The sequence below is a fragment of the Musca autumnalis genome, unplaced genomic scaffold (assembly GCF_047663935.1).
Source record: "Musca autumnalis isolate F117 unplaced genomic scaffold, ASM4766393v1 scaffold_3, whole genome shotgun sequence".
Lineage (NCBI taxonomy): Eukaryota > Metazoa > Arthropoda > Insecta > Diptera > Muscidae > Musca > Musca autumnalis.
In genome coordinates, this window is record NW_027411866.1 from 25006171 (window position 1) to 25026679 (window position 20509).

The window sequence follows — 20509 nt, forward strand, 5'->3', positions numbered from 1 at the left end:
TAGCTCCCAAATATATTTTCGGCCGATTTGACGTATTTGCAATTTTGATGAAATTTGGAATGTGTGACTGAATTTAGTCTAGAAATAAGTGTAACAACTTATATCGAAATCGGTTCAGATTTGGATATAGCTCCTATGTATATTTTCGCCCGCTCTGTCTAATTTTGATGAAATTTGGGATGTGTATATATATGTATATAAATCAGTTCAAATTGATACATATCTCCTATATTTTACATATTCACAGTGGTGTAGGGTATCATATAGTCGGCCCCGCCCGACTATGATCCTTTCCTTACTGGTTTTTAATATTATAAAAACAAATTTCGAATTAAACTAGGGCTAACAAAAGAATAAAAGACATCCTCAGTAGTTTTCAATAAAATAGAAGACCTGCTCAGAGGTCTACTATAGAATTGAAGACCTCCCGATCAGTCTTCTAAGCTAGCCTACAAAGTATAACCTATTTAAGAGAAATTACAACTTTTTGAAGTCACAGAAAAAAGTTTGCCCTTTTATTCCAATTCGTTGACACTGTATTTGCAACCACCCCCTTTGTTCTTTACCCCACTTTTGTTGTTTGATTTCGTTTCGTGAGTATAATTTTTAGTCTTATCTGGGGCGCGTTATCAGACACACACCACACAATTCAGGAGGAGGAAAAACGCTAAACACCCAACGCAACACCACTCGCTATTAAAATGTTTTTTTTAGATTTTTTTTAGATACGGAATGGAAAAGAGAATCACAACACAATTCACAAGCCTTTGGGGACTTGTTGCAAATCCCAAATTGAACAATAATACGATTTTCGAAATTAATATATTAAATTGCGTAGAGGTTCGATAGGGAGATATAGAGTCATTCTATAATCCCATTTTAATGTGCAGTAGAATCCCCACATGTTGCAATGATAAATGCCGCCCCAGACCATCAGTTTTTTTAGAGAGCAGGGACTTGGCCAGTTGGTGGCTTAAGCCCCCAAGGGGTTACATTTTGTTCAGTGCCTCTAACATACAATCCCTGAAGCTAAATTATATATTCTGTGGCCATTGCGATCTCTATTAATCTTTGTCAGGACAGAATGAAACAGCACACCAGGAATCCATCCCTATTGTCAGTTGCACAACCACACAGTAACTGGATGTGCAGTTAGGATGCACGCAGCACCACTTGTGGCTTTTCATCGTCCCAGGAATGCATCTAATACCGTTGAAAAATTCCTTTGCCTGAGTTATTCTACTCTATAGAAGACCCCTAAGGACGTCTCCTAAAGAGGTCTTCTGTGTTAAATAGGTCCTTTATTCTATGGATACCCATAAATATGTCCTTTATTTTTTAGAGACGCCTAAATAGGTCTTTTATTCTATACAAAGAACCCAAAGGTCTTCTAATCTAGGAGGATGTCTTCTAAGAACCTAAACATTTCTTCTATTCTTTGGAAGACCCCAAAGAAGGCCGCTATATTATAGCAGACTCTTAAGGAGGTGTTTTATTCTATAGAAGACACTTAAGGATGTCTTCCTTATGCCCATAGAAGTCTTCTATTCTATATATGACCCGTGAGGAGGTCTTATATTTTAAAGAAGACCCCTAAGGAGGTATTGTATTCTATAAATTACCTCTAAGGAGGTCTTCTATTCTATAGAGAACCCCTAAAGAGGTATTCTCCTCTGTAGAATATCCGTAATGAGGTCTTCCAATCTTTAGAAGTCCACTAGGATTTTCTATTCTATAGAAGATCCCTAAAGAGGTATTCTCTTCTCATAGGACTCCTCTTCTATTTTATAGAGGAGCCCTATGGAGGTCTCCTCTTCTGTAGTAGACACCTAACCTAACCTTCTATTCTTCAAAAGACCCCTAAGGAAGTCTTCTATTCCATAGAAGAATACTAAGAAAGTCTTCTAATCTATAGAAGACCACTAAGGAGTTCTTCTAATTTATAGGAGACCCATAAGGTATATATTTTATTATACTAAAGGGTGTTTTTTTAAGCTAGATAGAACTTTAAATTGTAAAAAGTAACACAAAAAATTAAATTTTGATGAAACTTTTTTTTTTTATTTGTTTCAGTATACTCTGACAAATCATCATGAATAGACTCACGCTTGAACAACGCTACGAAATTATCCAAATTTACTTTGAAAATCAGTCGTCGATTCGCGCAACTTATAGACGACTTCGTCATTTGTATGGCGTACATAATCGTCCATCTGAACAAGCGCATTTTTGGCTTAACGGGTTTGTTAATAAGCAAAATTGCCGCATATGGAGTGAGACCAATCCACAAGAGACCCTACAGACTCCATTACATCCAGAAAAATGCACCGTATGGTGCGGTTTTCACGCTGGTGGCATCCTCGGACCTTATTTCTTCAAAAATGAGGCCGGAGCTCGCGTTACGGTCAATGGAGATCGTTACCGCACCATGATCAATGATTTTTTGTTTGAAAATATGGACGACATTGATCCGGAGGAGATGTGGTTTCAACAAGATGGCGCTACGTGCCATACGGCGAACGCAACCATCGACTTATTGAAATCAAAATTTGGCGATAAGTTGATTTCGAGAAGTGGACCTGTCAATTGGCCTCCAAGGTCGTGCGATTTGACACCTCTCCATTATTTCCTGTGGGGCTACGTGAAGTCACTGGTTTATGCTGATAAACCAGCAACAATTGATGCCTTGGAGGTCAGCATTGTTCGTGTTATTCGTGACATACGGCCAGCAGTGCTCGAAAAAGTGGCCAAAAATTGGACGTCCAGAATGCACTTCGTCAAGAACAGTCGCGGTGCCCATATGCCCGAAATCATTTTCAAATGTTAATGTCACGTATTGATCTTTCGAATAAAAAAAAAATTGATTACAATTTAATTTTTTGTGTTATTTTTTACAATTTCAAGTTCTATCGGGCTTAAAAAAACACCCTGTATATAGGACCTCTATGGAGATCTAAAAATACCCCCATGAAGGCCTTCTATTCAAGAGAATTGGCCTAGAGAGGTATTTTATTCTATTGCAGAGCCCTTAGTAGGCTTCCGTTATGCAGAAGATCTTTAAGGAAGTCTTCTATGCTATAGAAAACCCCTAAGTAGGTCTTCTATTGTAAAGCAGACCCCTAAAGTGGTCTTCTATTATATAGGAATCCCCTAAGCGGGTCTTGTGTTCTATAGATGACCTCTAAGGAGGTCTTTGATGTTATAGAAGCCCCCCTAAGCAGTTCCTATTATTCCAGGAAGGTCCCTAGTGGAATCTTCTATTTTAAAAAAACCCTTTGGGAAGTTTTCTATTGTACAGAAATTCCAAAGGGAAGATGTCTGTCCCACAGAAGTCCTCTAGGCAGGTCTTCTGGTCTTAAGAGTTTTTTACGGAGGTCTTCTGTCCTGCAGAAGACTACTAGAGAGTTTTTTTCTACAGAAAACCATTAGGGAATTTTTTTATTCTATAGATGTCGGAAAGGGAGGATTTCTATTCACAGTTCTTTTTTCTTAAGAGTCTCTTACAGAGATCTTATTTTCTGCAATATACACATAGGCGAGTCTTATATTCTAGAGAAAACCCCTAAGGACGTCTTCTATATCATGAAATTCCCAAGCGAAGTCTTCTATTCAACAGAAGACCCTCAGAGAAGTTTTCTATTCTACAGATGACACCTGGACAGGTCTTCTGTTCTTAGGAAGTCTTTTACGAAGGTCTTCTACTCTGCAGAAGACCTATAGGGAGGTCTTTTATTCTTGGAAACACCCCGAGAGTGGTCTTTTATTCCTTTGTTCAACAGAAGATACTTAGGAAAGTTTTCGAATACCTCTAAGCTGGTCTTGAGAAGTCTCTTACGGAGGTCTTCTATTCTACAAAAAACCACCAGCGGAGTCTTCTATTCTGGTCTTCCCCTAGTAAGTCTTCTATTCCTCAAAAGGGAATTTCCCCAAGTCCCAAAAGTAAGATTTCTTAAGTTATTTACCGACGTCTTTAGGGAAGTTTTCTGTTCTGGTGATGAGATCTAAGGAGATCTTATATTCAACAAAAGTTCCACAGTGGGGTTTCCTAATCCGCAGTAGACTCATAGACAGGAGTTTTGTTCTTGAGAGTCTCATACGGAGGTCTTCTACTGCATAAGACCCTAGGAAGTCTTCTATTCTGGACAAGACCTCTAGGAAATCTCTTACGGAAGCTTTCTATTCTACAGAAGTCCCTAAGGAAATATTTTAATACACAGAAGACCGTTAGGCAGTTCTTCTGCTTTTAAGAAGTCTCTTACGGAGATCTTCTACTCTGCAAAAGACATATAAGGAGGTATTTAATTCCACAATGGTCCCTATGGAAGTCTTCTATTCTAGGGGAATTTTTACCGCAGACCCTTAGTTTTCTATCCTACAGAAGTCCCAAAGGCAGTATTTCTATTCAACAGAGAGCCCGAGCAGTTCTTCTCTTCTTAAGAAGTCTCTTACGGAGATCTACTATTCTGCAGAAAACCACCAGAAAAAAACTGCTATTGTAGGGAAGACTCCGAAGGAGGTATTCTATTCTAAAAAAGTCCCTTAGGAGAGTTTTTTTATCCTACTGAAGTTCCAAAGAAATCGACAGAAGAACCCTAGGAGTTTCTGTTCTTAAGAAATCTCTCACGGAGGTCTTCAATTTACAGAATTTACCTAGAAAGGTCTTCCAATGTACAGAACACCGCTAGCGAAGTGTTCTGTTTAAGAGAAGACCACTAGGGAGGTCTTCTCCTCTTAGTAAGTCCCCTAGGGAAGACCCCTAGACAAATATTTTATTTCACGAAGCCTCCTAGGCATGTCTTCTATTCACACAAGGCCATTAGGGAAGTCATCTATTCAAAGTTTTATGTTCCACAGAAGTCTTCTAGGCAAGGCTTCTGTTCTTACGGATGTCTTCTATTGTACGGAAAACACCTAAGGAAGTCATCTGTACTATGAAAGAGTCTATACCACTGTAGACTCTTCATTTTTATACCCTCAGCCTTTAGGCTAACGAGGGTATTTACACATTGATACGACCATCGTGTAACTGCCCCACAAAAGTTCAAAATTTTCTGTAAAATGTGGTGAACGATCCAAACTTGGAGCATCATATTATTCCTTCCATATATAGAACGGGTCACACTATAATCGGAAAAAGTGAAATATAAGAGCTCCTCTCGGATCGTTTTGAAATTCTTTTTCAGCTGGTTGTCCTTGCAGCACTCTTCACTGCGGTAAAATTCTTTTCGGGCGTAAGTCCATACTTCCTGAGATAATGGCCTAAAAGCTCTAAGAAACCCCTACGGCACCAACTAAAATGACAAATCCGCAAGATAACTCTCGAAGGGAATTTCTGATTTGTCCAAACTTTGCACATGGTATTATTTCATCCAGTCATGTATCAGGGTGGAATATGGACTATATCGGTCAATTCCTTCTGATACCTCCCCCACAAAAAATCATTTTTTTATTCTGCAAAATGGCGTGAACGATAACTCTCGAAGGGAACAATCGATTTGGTCCAAACTTGGCACATCATATTATTCCTTCCATATATAGATCGCGTTCGAATATGAACTATATCGGTCCACTCCTTCGGATAGCTCTCACACAATAACCGGAAAAACAGGCCTTGCCGGAAGGGTTTTTTGGCCGTTATATCAGGAAATATGGACTTACTCCGAAAAAAATTACCGATGTAAAGAGAGCAGCTTAGACATCCTATTGAAAAAAATCAAAACGATCCGAGAGGAGCTCTCAAACTTCACTATTTCCAAATTATGTGTGGGAGCTACCCGAAGGAGTGGAGCGATGTAGTTCTGTCCAGTCAGAAGAAAATCTTTTGTATGCCAATGATTTGGTGTAGCCCCACATTACGGTACTGTACCTACAGAGGCTTGTTATTTTAGAAAAAGAGTCCTAGGGAGGCCTTATATTTTGCAGAAGACCACGATAGAAGTCTTCTATTCTAGGAAAACCCCTAAGCGGGTATTTTATTTCAAAAAGACCCCTAGGTTAGTATTCTATTCTGTAGAAGAGCTCTCAGGAGGCCTTCTAAGGAGGGTCTTCCCATTTTTTAGAGGACCCCTAGGTAAAAGAAGACCCCATAGGGAAATCGTCGGTTCTATAGAAAATCAATAGGAAGGAGTTTCGTACTAAAACAGAGTTCTTGGAAGCTTGTCTTTTCTACACAGGACCCCATAAGGATTTCTCCCATTCTACAAAAGACCACAAGGAAGTTGTCCTTTTCTATAGCAGATATCATGCGAGATCTTTTTTGATTCTGCAAACTACAATTCTATAAGAGAAACCTAGGAAGATCTTTTCTTTTACAGAAGTTCCCTATGGGGGTTTGTTCTTGTTTTACAGCAGACATCAGAGTGGTCTTCGAGAACACTTATCTATTGAAAATCTGTGCTATTAAAGACCTTAAGGTAGGTCTTCTTTTCTACAGAAGTCCTCTATGGAGAATTCCATTTTACAGCCTTCTTTTCTATAGAAGAGCACTAAGGAGAATTTATATTTTATAGAAAATCATCTGGGGAGGGCTTCTAGTTTACAGAATAGCCAATGGGGGTCTTTTATCCTATAGAAGACCCCTAGAGACTCCTTTTATTCTATAGAAGACTCTTATTGCGATCTTCTATTTATATAAGGCCCGTAGCTATGTATTCTGTTCTATTGAACTTCCTTAGAGAGGTCTTCAATTCTATTGGAGAATCCTTGAAAGGTCTTTTATTCTACGGAAGTCCCCTAGGCGGGTCTTATATTCTACGGAAGTCCCCTAGACAGGTCTTCTATTCAACAGAATGCCCACCAGGACTGACTTTTATTTTAAACAAGTGAGAAAGTATCTGTTAGCTGTGCTGTGCGGATTTGCCACTTCAATAGGTGCCATCAGGTTTCTTGTAGTTTTAGTCCATTATTTCAGGAAGTATAGACTTGCCCCCCACAGACAAGTGTACGGTCGTAAAGGGGGCTACAAGGGCAACCTGGTGAAAAAATGTCAAGACGATCCGAAAGGAGCTCTTAAACTTCACTTATTTCTAATTTTGTGTGGGAGGTACCCGAAGGCATGGACCAATATTGCCCATATTCGAAGGCGATATATATCTGGAAGGAATAATACGATGGAGTTTTGGGCCATTGCCCCACAAAGAAAATTGTACCGTCGTAAAGGGGGCTACAAGGGCAACCTGCTGAAAAAAATGTCAAGACGATCCGAAAGGAGCTCTTAAACTTCACTTATTTCTAATTTTGTGTGGGAGGTACCCGAAGGAATGGAAAAATATTGCCCATATTCGAACGCGTTATATATCTGGAAGGAATAATACGATGGAGTTTTAGGCTATTGCCCCCCCAAAGAAAATTGTACCGCCGTAAAGGGGGCTATACAAGGGCAACCTGCTGAAAAATATGTCAAGACGATCCGAAAGGGATCTCTTAAACTTCACTTATTTCTAATTTTGTGTGGAAGGTACACGAAGGCAGGGACCAATATTGCCCATATTCGAACGCGATATATATCTGGAAGGAATAATACGATGAACAAAGTTTGGACCAAATCGATTGCTCACTTCGAGAGTTATCGTGCATACCATTTTAGCGAAAAATTTTGAAATTTGTGGGGAAGGTACCAAAAGGACTGGACCGATATGGCTTGATCAGGTTGTCAAGACGATTCGAAAGGGGCTCTTAAACTTCACTTATTTCTAATTTTGTGTGGGAGGTACCCGAAGGCATGGATCAATATTGTCCATATTCGAACGCGATATATATCTGGAAGGAATAATACGATGGAGTTTTGGGCCATTGCCCCCAAAGAAAATTGTACCGTCGTAAAGGGGGCTACAAGGGAAACCTGCTGAAAAAATGTCAAGCCGATCCGAAAGGGGCTCTTAAACTTCACTTCACCAATATTGCCCATATTCGAACGCGATATATATCTGGAAGGAATAATACGATAAGCAAAGTTTGGACCAAATCGATTGCTCCCTTCTAGAGTCATCGTGCGTACCATTTAAAGAAAAAAATTTTGAAATTTGTGGGGAAGGACTGGACTGGACCGATATGGCCCATCTTCGAACTTAAACTAAGTTTGGGCAAAATATTACGAAGTGCAAAATTTGGTTCGAATCGGTTAACCTATTCAAGAGTTATCGTGCGCACCAGCCTGACAGACGGACGGACATGGATAAATCGACTCCAAATTGTCTGAAACGAATTTCGTCCAAACATACTCGTTAGCATAACTGCTGAGAGTATAAAAAGACTGGACTTGGACCATGGACTTGTTTTCCAATATGAACATGACTAATTGCCATCGTATATTAGTGACTCATGATTGGAATCAATAATTTATGATTCCGATTAGGTTGTTTATGTACAAATAGAAAAACTAATAAAGGGACCGACAACAAGGGTCGTACTTGTATATTGAAATGTCAATATTTGCTAGAGACCCCCGAGGGAATTGTACCGACCATACAAAGTACAGCAATAATTATATCGTAAGTACATATTGGAATTAAAAAAATAGATAAATGGGAAACAGGTACATACATACATACGTATGTACAGCTGAGGGTGAGTCATAAGAGGACCACTAGTGTCCAAGAGATTTGTAAAGCATTGCGTTTCTGAGGGTTTGGAGAGGTAAAATTTTGATTTTGTGGGGTGCGTTGGAATGTGTTGAGGGTATTGAACACACAAGTGATATAAGCTCCAGGGTAAGGTTAGGGTTGCCTTCAAATGTCAAATTGCTATTACAGCAGTTGGTATCTATGCCTGAAAGTAAATACATCCATCCTTCCACCTGACCATCCTCAAGGTTGTTGAAAATTTTGCTGACTAGGAAGTAAATAATATTTTATTTATTTTTTTTTTAATTTTTCTCAAATTTCTCTTTCCATATTGAGGGGTCAATATCACCAAAAAATCGTTATGTTTGTAGTGGTGCATCAATTGCTTCCCCATGTTTTTTTTTATAAATTTTTTGTTTTGACATTTGCCCAATGTTTTGTTGTTTTCTTTCTCGTCTTATTTATGGCTTATCTGAAATAAATCTTTTATTGGTCTAATCAAATAAATTTTGTATTGCTTGTAGAAAAGGGTGGTACGTGTGTCTATGTGTGGTATACATACATACAAATGTGGAAGTCTTAATGGCCCAACTGTTACGCTATCAAGTGGGCCACATGTTTTTGCTCAAGTACCTCTTCGAATCACGAAGAGTCATGTTTTTTTATTTCGATGCATGAAAACAAAGAAGAAACACCTGAGTTTTTATCGCAGTTTGTTGGCCGTTTGTTTTTTTTCTGAAACAGGGAAGGTAGTGACGAATTTTAAAACAGAGAATTTATGATCGGTAACACCAGAGACCCACCAGAATATAAGCTAAATTGGCCATGAAAAATAGGACCGAAAAGAAAAAATATTTTTTTATTTTAATATTATTAATAATAAAATAAATCTTTTTCCCAATTCCTCCTTTATTATTATATCCTTTGTTCCTACTGTGGTTTGCATGTAGGGTATTTCTTGTTCTTTTTATTATCGTTTTTTTTTTTTTGAAAAAAAAAAACTCAACTCGCATTGAAAGAAAATAAAGATAAGGGTCTATTGTCGTCGTAATATTTCGTGGAAACATGAACAGGTGTACGTACAAAAAGGCACAAAAACAAAACCACTATAAACTTGGCCAACAAAATTTGCCAATAGCCGCCGCACATCTGTTAAAATGCCCATCATCGAATCGATGGTTTAATCGAACATTGGTCAATAATTAAAAGATTACGGAAAACGCTAGAAGGGAGAGCGTTTTACAAACAAAGAAGAAAGTCATCTGACATTATAAAGCAGAAATTTCAAAGAACCTATTGATAACTTTTAGAAAAAGGGCCATAAATTCAAAAAAAAAAAAAAAATATATATATATAAAAGTTGCAAAAAGACAATCAGGAGATAATAAATAACTACACCATTTCCAAAGGAACATTGGAATGTAGAACAGATGATCTCACTAGAAGAGGACATCCACATATATAACAAAGAACTTCTCTAGGGCATTATAAGGAACATAAGACCCCCTAAGGGTTTCTAATGGGGCCCTTCTTTATAACAAAGAACTTCTCAGAAACTTATTTGAAACATAAGACCGCCTCAGAGGTCTTCTATAGAACGAGGGAATTCCCTAAGGTTCTAGGGAATATAAGACCTCTTTAGAGGCCTCCAGAACAGAAGGACTCCCTAGAGGTCTTTACTAGAACCCCTGTAGAAGACTCCCCCAGATGACAAGCCCTCCTCAGGGACCTTTTATAGAACAAAGTAATTTACGATTTTCTATAGGGGCCTTCTATAGAACAGAGGATTACCATCGAGCCTTATTTGGGACCTAAGATCTCCCCAGTGGGCTTCTAGTTTACAGAATAGCCAATGGGGGTCTTTTATCCTATAGAAGACCCCTAGAGACTCCTTTTATTCTATAGAAGACTCTTATTGCGATCTTCTACTTATAGAAGGCCCGTAGCTATGTATTCTGTTCTATTGAACTTCCTTAGGGAGGTCTTCAATTCTATAGGAGAATCCTTGAGAGGTATTTTATTGTACGGAATAGAGGACTTCCGGCAGGTCTTATTTTCTAGACAGGTCAGGAACAGAACACCTTCCTAGCAACTTTCTATAGAAGAGAAGACCTCTTTACAGTCCTTATATAAAATAGAAAACCTCCCCAGAACAGAACACCTCTCTAATACCCTTCTAGAGAACAGAAGACTTCACTAGAGACCTTCTATAAAACATAAGTACTCCCTATAGGCCTTCAATGCTTCTATAGGCCCCTTCTATAGACCCCTTGAGAAAGAAAGGGTGCTTCTATAGACCCTTTGAGAAAGAAAGGGTGCTTCTATAGACCCTTTGAGAAAGAAAGGGTGCTTCTATAGACCCTTTGAGAAAGAAAGGGAGCTTCTATAGACCCTTTGAGAAAGAAAGGGTGCTTCTATAGACCCTTTGAGAAAGAAAGGGAGCTTCTATAGACCCTTTGAGAAAGAAAGGATGCTTCTATAGACCCTTTGAGAAAGAAAGGGAGCTTCTATAGACCCTTTGAGAAAGAAAGGTTGCTTCTATAGACCCTTTGAGAAAGAAAGGGTGCTTCTATCAAGCTCTTCTGTAGAACAGGAAATCTCCCAAAAAAGCCTTCTATTGAAAGAGAAGACCTTCGTTAAAATCTTCTATAGAACAAACGACCGCTCTAATATAGGATCCCTTCTATAGAACAGAAGACCTATCTAGGGGCCTTCTACAGAACAGCAGAACTCCCTAAAGGTCTTCTATAGAACAGAAAACCTTCCGAAAGGCCTTCTACTGAACAGAAGACCTCCGTAGGAGGCTTCTATAGAATAGCAGACCTCCGAAGTAAGCTTCTATAGAATAGAAGACCTCCGTAGGAGGCTTCGATAGAATAGAAGACATCCATAACAGGTTTCTATAGAATAGAAGACCTCCGTAGGAGGCTTCTATAGAATAGAAGACCTACGTAGGAGGCTTCTATAGAATAGAAGACCTACGTAGGAGGCTTCTATAGAATAGAAGACCTCCGTAGGAGGCTTCTATAGAATAGAAGACCTCCGTAGGAGGCTTCTATAGAATAGAAGACCTACGCAGGAGGCTTCTATAGAATAGAAGACCTCCGTAGGAGGCTTCTATAGAATAGAAGACCTACGTAGGAGGCTTCTATAGAATAGAAGACCTACGTAGGAGGCTTCTATAGGATAGAAGACCTCCGTAGGAGGCTTCTATAGAATAGAAGACCTCCGTAGGAGGCTTCTATAGAATAGAAGACCTCCGTAGGAGGCTTCTATAGAATAGAAGACCTCCGTAGGAGGCTTCTATAGAATAGAAGACCTCCGTAGGAGGCTTCTATAGAATAGAAGACCTCCGTAGGAGGCTTCTATAGAATAGAAGACCTCCGTAGGAGGCTTCTGTAGAACAGAAGACTTCCGTAGGAGGCTTCTATAGAATAGAAGACCTCCGTAGGAGGCTTCTGTAGAATAGAAGACTTCCGTAGGAGGCTTCTATAGAATAGAAGACATCCGTAGGAGGCTTCTATAGAATAGAAGACATCCGTAGGAGGCTTCTATAGAATAGAAAACCTCCGTATGAGGCTTCTATAGAATAGAAGACTTCCGTAGGAGGCTTCCATACAATAGAAGACCTCCGTAGGAGGCTTCTATAGAAAGAAAACCTCCGTAGGAGGCTTCTATAGAATAGAAGACCTCCGTAGGAGGCTTCTATAGAATTGAAAACCTCCGTAGGAGGCTTCTATAGAATAGAAGAGCTCCGTAGAAGACTTCTATAGAATAGAAGACCTCCGTAGGAGGCTTCTATGGAGTAGAGGACCTCCGTAGAAGTCACCTTCGGTGCTTTTCTAGTCTATAAAAGACTCTTACGGAGCTCTACTATCATATAGAAGACCCCTACGGAGGTCTTTATTCCTCTCCGGTTCTTATTTTAGTCTACATCCAAAGTCGGCTAAACCTCCTTTACACTTCTTCTACTTGTACTCTTCGTGTTTTTTGCATTAAATCATGTGTTTAATTTGATTAGAGTTAAAAAGAAATCTTGTTGATTTTATGAGAAGATTTATGAGATCATCAAACAGCAAGTGGCTGACTAAAGTGCCGGTAAACAAAGACAGGAACTCATCATAGTGATGCTATCTATAGCGTGAGGAACTTAAAATACATATTTTCGTCGTCATTTATGGCAAAGATAATAAATAGAATAAATAGAATAATCAGAATTGCTCCACTTTTTGTAAAGATGTGTAAGATTTTTTTTTTGGAATTGTTATTGCAACTAAAGAAAATTTCGAATATTTTATTTGGAAATTTATTTACAAAAATTTCCCACAGTTTGTTTACATTTCGAAATAAACTTTTATTTTCTATGCCAACAAATTGTTAGTTTTCTGGGAAAGTTCTAAAATGCACAGCAGCACATATAAACATCAATATGTATGTATGTATTGTACATGCACATACAAATTCAAATGAATTTTGTTAGATTTTTTGAGAAACTTTTATTTTATTTCTTATTTACTGCTGCACTTTATTGTTGGCGATTTCAACATTAAGAAAAATTGATTTTTTTCATTTCTTTTTTTTTCGAATAATTTTATGGGATTTTTAATAACATCTGTGTGTTTCGAAATAAACGTTTTGTTTATAGGCAACTAAATTCTAAGTAAATAAATTTCAGAACTAAATGTTAACAAAGTCAATTCGTATGTGAAGAAATATTTGGTTTTAATAACAACACACATGTATACACGTGCGTGTAGAAATTAAACAGGTGTGTGAAAATCTGAAGAAATTTGAGAAATAAAAATGACTCGAAATTGTGGAAAATTCAATAATTTTTTTATCAACAAAATGTTCAATAATTTCAAAACAATATTTTTTTGTCTGATTTTGCAATTTTCGTTATTTTTTAACAGTATAACAGTTTTAGGTTAACTGTTATACTACCCAAAATATTGTTATACAACATTTGTTTATTGATTTTGAAGAAATTTGACTAGTATAACAGTTTGAAAAAACTGTTATACTGCACTTGAACTGTTATACTACTGCAAATAATTGGAAATCCTTAAGTTTAATGGATTGAGAGACGTTTTTCATGAGTAGTGGCCATTAAGAATTGTTTAATACCCATGAACTAAGTGTTATACTATCAAAAAATTATTTCATAATTTCGCAGGAAAGATCAAAACAGTATACATTGTGCAAAATTTGATAAAATTCAATAATCTTTGCAGCCATAATTATTTTTGGCGTGCTTATCTTGTATAACAGTTTGAAAAAATCTCATCGAAACGGTTATGCCTTGAAATTGATATGGAAATCACTTTAAACAGACTATTTAATAAAATGTATTACACAAAAAGCAGTAGAGTAACTGTTATACAAAGAAAAAAACTGTCTAAACTTGCTTTTAATATTGTTTAAGTAGTTTTAAACAAATTATGTGTTTCTAAACTTGTTTTCCTATTTTCTATTCTAAATTATGTTCAACTTTGTTTCATTTGGTAAATACGAATGATGCTTCTACTTTTACACTTTCTATAACTGTCTAGCGTGGTATACCAAACTGTTATACAAGTGGCCCCATATAGTGTTTTGTACATTTTTCATTGTATTGACAGCTCTGAAATTAAGTTTTAATTAAAATTATTATTTGTATATTTTTAAAAAATATATATTTTCTAAACAACGGTGGCAAAATTCCCCCTCAGTAATGCTGGCGACATTTCCTGAGTATTTCAGCCATGAAAAACTTCTCTACAAGTGGTGTCGTAAGACACGCCGTTCGGACTCGGCGATAAAAAGTAGGTCCCATATCATTGAGCCAATATGAATCGGCGTGCACTCATTGATATGAGAGAAGTCTCCCTTGTCCCTTCGGGGATGATGTGGGAACATATGTATATATTTTCCAAATTGTGCCTAACTTATTCTTTGAGAATATAAATAATGTTTTGACTTTTACATCTTTTATAACTGTTTAGTATGGTAAACTAAACTGTTATACGCGTGGCCACACATAGTGTATTGAACATTTTTGTTCTCTTTTATTTGTACGTACCACTTTTAAACTGTTTTTTATTTAAAAAATATTATTTACTTTTATTTTCCGATAGTAACAGTTTGAGTAAAACTGTCATACAGAAAATTCTATTCCAAATTATGTTCAACCTTGTTGGCTTTTATTAACATACTTGATTTTTTTGCTTTTCGATCTTTTATAGCTGATTAATGTGGTAAACTAAACTGTTTGTTAATTTTTATTTATATTGACCACTCTTAAACTAATTTTTAATTGGAATTATTGTTTCTTAAAATTTTCGATAGTGTAACAGTTTGATAAAAACTGTTATACGAAAATTTCTATTCTAAATTATGCTCAACATTATTGGTTTTTATTTTTATCCGTGATTTATTAATATACATGATTTTTTTTACTTCTAGACTTTGTATAGCTATTTAGCGTGGTAAACTAAACTGTTATACAAGTGGCTAGGCAAAGTATTTTGCAACTTTTTTTTTTAATTTTTCCTTCATCTTAAATAAATTTTAATTAAAAATATTTTCCTAACCTTTCCGACAGTATAACAGTTTGAGAAAAAATGTTATACAAAAAATTTTATTTTAAATTAGGCCCAATTTAGTTGCCGTTTGTGAATATAAGTGATTTTTTTGTACTTTACAACTTTAAAAACCGATTAGTATGGTAAACTAAACTGTTATACAAGTGGCCACACATAGTAGTTTGTACAGTTTTGTTCACTTCTATTTTTATTTACCACTCATAAAGTAATTTTTATATAAAAATATTCTTTTCGTTGCATTTCCGATAGTTAGTTTGAGTAAAACTGTTATACAGAAAATTCTATTCTAAATTGTGCCTAAATTTTTTGCATTTTGTGCATATGAATATTTTTTTGTATTTTACACCATTTATAACTGTTTAGTGTGATAAATTAAACTGTTATACAAGTGGCCCTACGTAGTTTTGCCCATTCTTTATTTATACAGGTTATTCTTTAAAAACATATAACATACATTAAAATGTATATATATTTTAAAAACGTATAACCGTTTGAAGGAAACTGTTATACAGTTTGGTATACTACAATTTGTTGTATTATATGGTATGTATGTATTTCTATGGTGAATCTTTTTATATATGTAGGTATTATGTGGAATTTTCGGGACTTATAACTTATTCCCAATTTTTATAAAATCATTTATTTTGTTTGACAGTATAACAGTTTTTTTTGAAGCTGCTATACTACAGTATAAACAGTTATACAAGTTAAAATGTTCTGTAAAATTTTATTTTATTACTTGTAATAGTATAACAGTTTTGTGAAACTGTTATACTGCCTTCTAAACTGCCATACGAGCTAAAATTTTCTGCGTGCTACAGCAAATCTCAGTTTGAAACTTTCTACAATATTTAATTTTTGAAATATGTAATATTATAACAGTTTTCTAAGACTCTTCTGCGGCCTTCCAAACTGTTATACAAACTCAAATTTTATAAATATCGAATTCCTACCCTCATTCTCGTTAAATTTTCTGCTAAATATTTAATTTCCGCCTTACATAGCATTTTTAACAGTATAACAGTTACATAAAACTGTTATACTACCGCAAAAACTGTTATACAAATTAAAATATTCTGAAATTTTTTACGTTTTAATAGTATAACAGTTTTGCGAAACTGTTATACTGCTTTCCAAACTGTTATATAAGCTAAATTTCTTCGAAAATTTTTATAAATTTCGAATTCTCATCCTCTTTCTTTAAGAATCTTGCTGTTGTTTGTTAAATTTTCATACTAAATTATTAATCATCTTTTTATAACTTGTTTCGGCTCAAGGTAATTTTTTTGTTTGTTTTTATTTTACATGACCTCGAGCCGAAAAAAGTTATAAGTTGAAATTTTCTACAACATTTAATTTTTTAAAATTGTAATATTATAACAGTTTTCACAAAACTGTTATACTGCTTTCCAAACTGTTATATAAGCTAAATTTCTTCGAAAATTTTTATAAATTTCGAATTCACATCCTCTTTCTTCAAGAATCTTACTGTTGTTGGTTAAATTTTCATACTAAATTAGATCAGATCATCAAGCTTAACTCTAAACGAGAAAATTAACAAAAATCATTAAAAAATGATCTTCGCCCTAAAAAGGCAAAATTTCAAAAAACTAAATTATTAATATTTTAATTTTTAATGATAAATTTCCGCCCTAAGTGACATTTACAACAGTAACACTTTCACTAAACTGTTATACTATAACAAAAACTGTTGTATAGCTTGAAATTTTCTGTACTTTTTAATCTGTGCTAGTATAACTGTTTTGTGAAACTTTTATACTGCCTCCTTAACTGTTATACAAGCTAATTCTGTAAATTTTTAAAATTCAAATTCCTTTCCATTTTCTAAAAACTGTTACTGTTATACAATAAATTATCCTCATAAATTAATTTTTTTTATTTTTAATTATAAATATTCACCTTACCTTGCATAATCGGCAGTATAACAGTTTTGTGAAACTTCCTTTAAAACTGTTATACATGGTGAACATTTCTGTAACATTTATTTTTATAAATTGTGATTGTATAAAAGTTTTGTGAAACTGTTTTACTGCCTTCATAACTGTTATACAAGCTAAAAAGTGTTGCATATTTTAAAAATTCAAGTTCCTTTCCATTTTCCGAAAAAACTGACTGTTATACAATCAATTTTTCCTCATAAATTACTAATATTTCACTTTATATAAATTTACCTTGATTTATTAACAGTATAACAGTTTTGTGAAACTGTTATACTTCAAAAACAGCTGTTATACAAGTGGAAATGTTCTTTAATGTTTCATTTTATAATTTGCAACAGTATAACAGTTTTGTGAAACTGTTATACTACCATTCAAACTGTTATATAAACTAAATTTTCTCTAAAATTTAATAAAAGTCGATTTCCCATCCCCTTTTTTCCAAAAGGTGACTGTTATACCCTTAATTTTCTTTCCATTTTCCGAAAAAACTGACTGTTATACAATCAATTTTCCTCATAAATTATTAATATTTCATTTTATATAAATTTACCTTGAATTATTAACAGTATAACAATTTTGTGAAACTGTTATACTCCAACAAAAACTGTTATACAAGTGAAAATTTTCTTTAAAGTTTCATTTTATGATTTGTAATAGTATAACAGTTTTGTGAAACTGTTATACTACCATTCAAACTGTTATATAAACTAAAATTTTCTCTAAAATTTAATAAAAGTCGAATTCCCATTCTCTTTTCTCTAAAAGGTGACTGTTATACCCTTAATTTTCTTTCCATTTTCCGAAAAACTGACTGTTATACAATCAATTTTCCTCATAAATTATTAATATTTCATTTTATATATTTACCTTGAATTATTAACAGTATAACAGTTTTGTGAAACTGTTATACTCCAACAAAAACTGTTATACAAGTGGAAATGTTCTTTAATGTTTCATTTTATAATTTGCAACAGTATAACAGTTTTGTGAAACGGTTATACTACCATTAAAACTGTTATATAAATTAAAATTTTCTCTAAAATTTAATAAAAGTCGAATTCCCATCCTCTTTTCTCCAAAAGGTGACTGTTATACCCTTAATTTTCTTTCCATTTTCCGAAAAAAATGACTGTCATACAATCAATTTTCCTCACAAATTATCAATATTTCATTTTATATATTTACCTTGAATTATTAACAGTATAACAGTTTTGTGAAACTGTTATACTCCAACAAAAACTGTTATACAAGTGGAAACGTTCTTTACTATTTAATTTTATAATTTGCAATAGTATAACAGTTTTGTGAAACTGTTATACTACCATTCAAACTGTTATACAAACTAAAATTTTCTCTAAAATTTAATAAAAGTCGAGTTCCCATCCTCTTTTCTCCAAAAAGTTGACTGTTATACCCTTAATTTTCTTCTAAAATAATTAATGGGGGTTATCATGAATGAAATTTCCCCGTGTGTTTCGTCTTTCCGCCGTTGCAACTTTAGGGAGAAAGTGAAAAAATTCACGGGGAATTGCCGTTCATGATAACCCCCAATATTTTATTTTCAATTGAAAATTTTCCACCTTACCTTGCACTTGCGTATTCACTTGACGTTGCACAACCTATCGACGTGCCTTCTATTGAATCTGTTACCGATAATTGATGTTGCAGGACCCGCCTGGAACTTTGTTGATTTGCCGTTGATTGTGTGTTGTTGTTGTTGGTGGTGGATAAATTTCCCAGATCCTTGTCGTATGAACTGTGTGTTGCGTTCGAATTTAAACACTGAATACTTTGAGCTTCAGTGTGTGTTTGCAAAGGGGCCATGAGCGAATCTGTGGGCAACTGAGCAAGTGTACTAACGCTGCTGGTTGATCTGAAAAAAAAACGAGCAAAAACAAAGAGAAGAATGGAAATTAATAAAAAGTACAAAAGGAGAGTGAGTCATAAATTGGGGAATATAAAGTGGAAGTGGTGTCCTTATGACACTGGCCCAGGAAGTGTAGCTTTTGATCACCTCATTTGGGACATGTTCTTGTTGCAAATAAATTTGTATTTTGAAAATAAATTATATTGAAATTACGTCAATACAGAAAAACTTATACAAACTGTTCATAAAGCGGCAAACAAAATTTACAAAAATTTAGGTTAACTAACCATCAATAAAAACTATTTGAAATACATTTTTGAAACGTAGTTTTTGTTTGAAATTTTTGCTGTGTGTTTCGTTGACCTATTTGGCAAAACTATTGTTAAAGTGTCAGATTTCTTCTCCGCGTAGATTGTTTATTTGTCTTGTTTAGTTTTCTATTTTTTTTTTCAAATTGTTTTTGGGTCCATAAAAGTCAAAAATTCGCATTTTAAGATATTTATCTTGTGAAAAAAGACAAAAAAACTTTAGTGCACATTACTATGTATTTGGAATGGCGGGCTTGTTTGGATTGCTTGACATTTTGATAAATGGATATTCTTCTTATTGTTCACGATGTTCTCACAGTCACGTACATCGTTGGTTGGTTGCTTTGATGGTGTTTTGAAAAACAACAGAAAATCACTAAAAATTGAAATATATTTTCTTTTATGATGTGTGTTTGTTTATTAATGTGCCACCACAAACTATAAGAATAAATACTATTTGAAATATTGCTGACACAAATCGGATATTTATTTCAAAAGAAATTAATATAAATTTTAAAAATTGTTTATTTTTTTTAAACTCTAGTAAACAAAGCCTACCTTTAGGGGTCATGGCATACAATTCTAGTTTTTTGTTGTAATTCCTTATCAGATGTGTGTCGCCTTATCAGAGAAAATAAACGTTTCCTTATCAATTGAATGAAAAAAATATTAAAATATGTAAGCAATTTTGAAGAGTCTACTTTAGGGCTGCAGTGGGTTTTGAATAACAATGATAATAAATGTTAAAATGTTGGTCAAATAACTTGCCATCATTAAAAAAAAGCTTTTATTATTGGGTTTTAAATACTATACTTATCGTAAATATGGAAAATATTGTAAAAACTGCAAACTTTTCTGATTTGCATAATTTTTGTAATTTTTTTAATTTTATAACAGTTACAAACTTAACTGTTATACACCAAAAAAAAAATTTTTTGAAATTCAAAATAAAGTTAATGACATGGATTTATGATGACTTTTGACTATTTTTAACAGTATAACAGTTATGAACTATGTGTTATACTCCAAAAAATTTTTTATAAAATTAAAGGAATATTAATGATAACGATTTATGGTTGGGTATGCCATTTTGTATATATAACAGCTATAAACTTAACTGTTATACTACAGAAAATGTCAATATTAGCTGATATCCCATAGTTTCGTGGATGGTTGCTGTTATACCTACAACTGTTTCGCTAAATTATGACAATTTCCACTTGTATAA

At 34.5% G+C, this 20509-nt stretch overlaps 1 protein-coding gene across 8 annotated transcripts in view; it reads right to left on the bottom strand.

The window, feature by feature from the left end:
• Window positions 1-20509, bottom strand: part of LOC141398860 (uncharacterized) — a 200000-nt gene that overhangs the window by 43919 nt on the left and 135572 nt on the right. For all 8 annotated transcript variants that reach the window (XM_073976580.1, XM_073976578.1, XM_073976577.1 and 5 more), the window contains exon 3: window positions 18692-18979. In XM_073976580.1, coding sequence (XP_073832681.1) covers window positions 18692-18979 — 288 coding nt within the window. The remainder of the gene's footprint in view (window positions 1-18691; window positions 18980-20509) is intronic.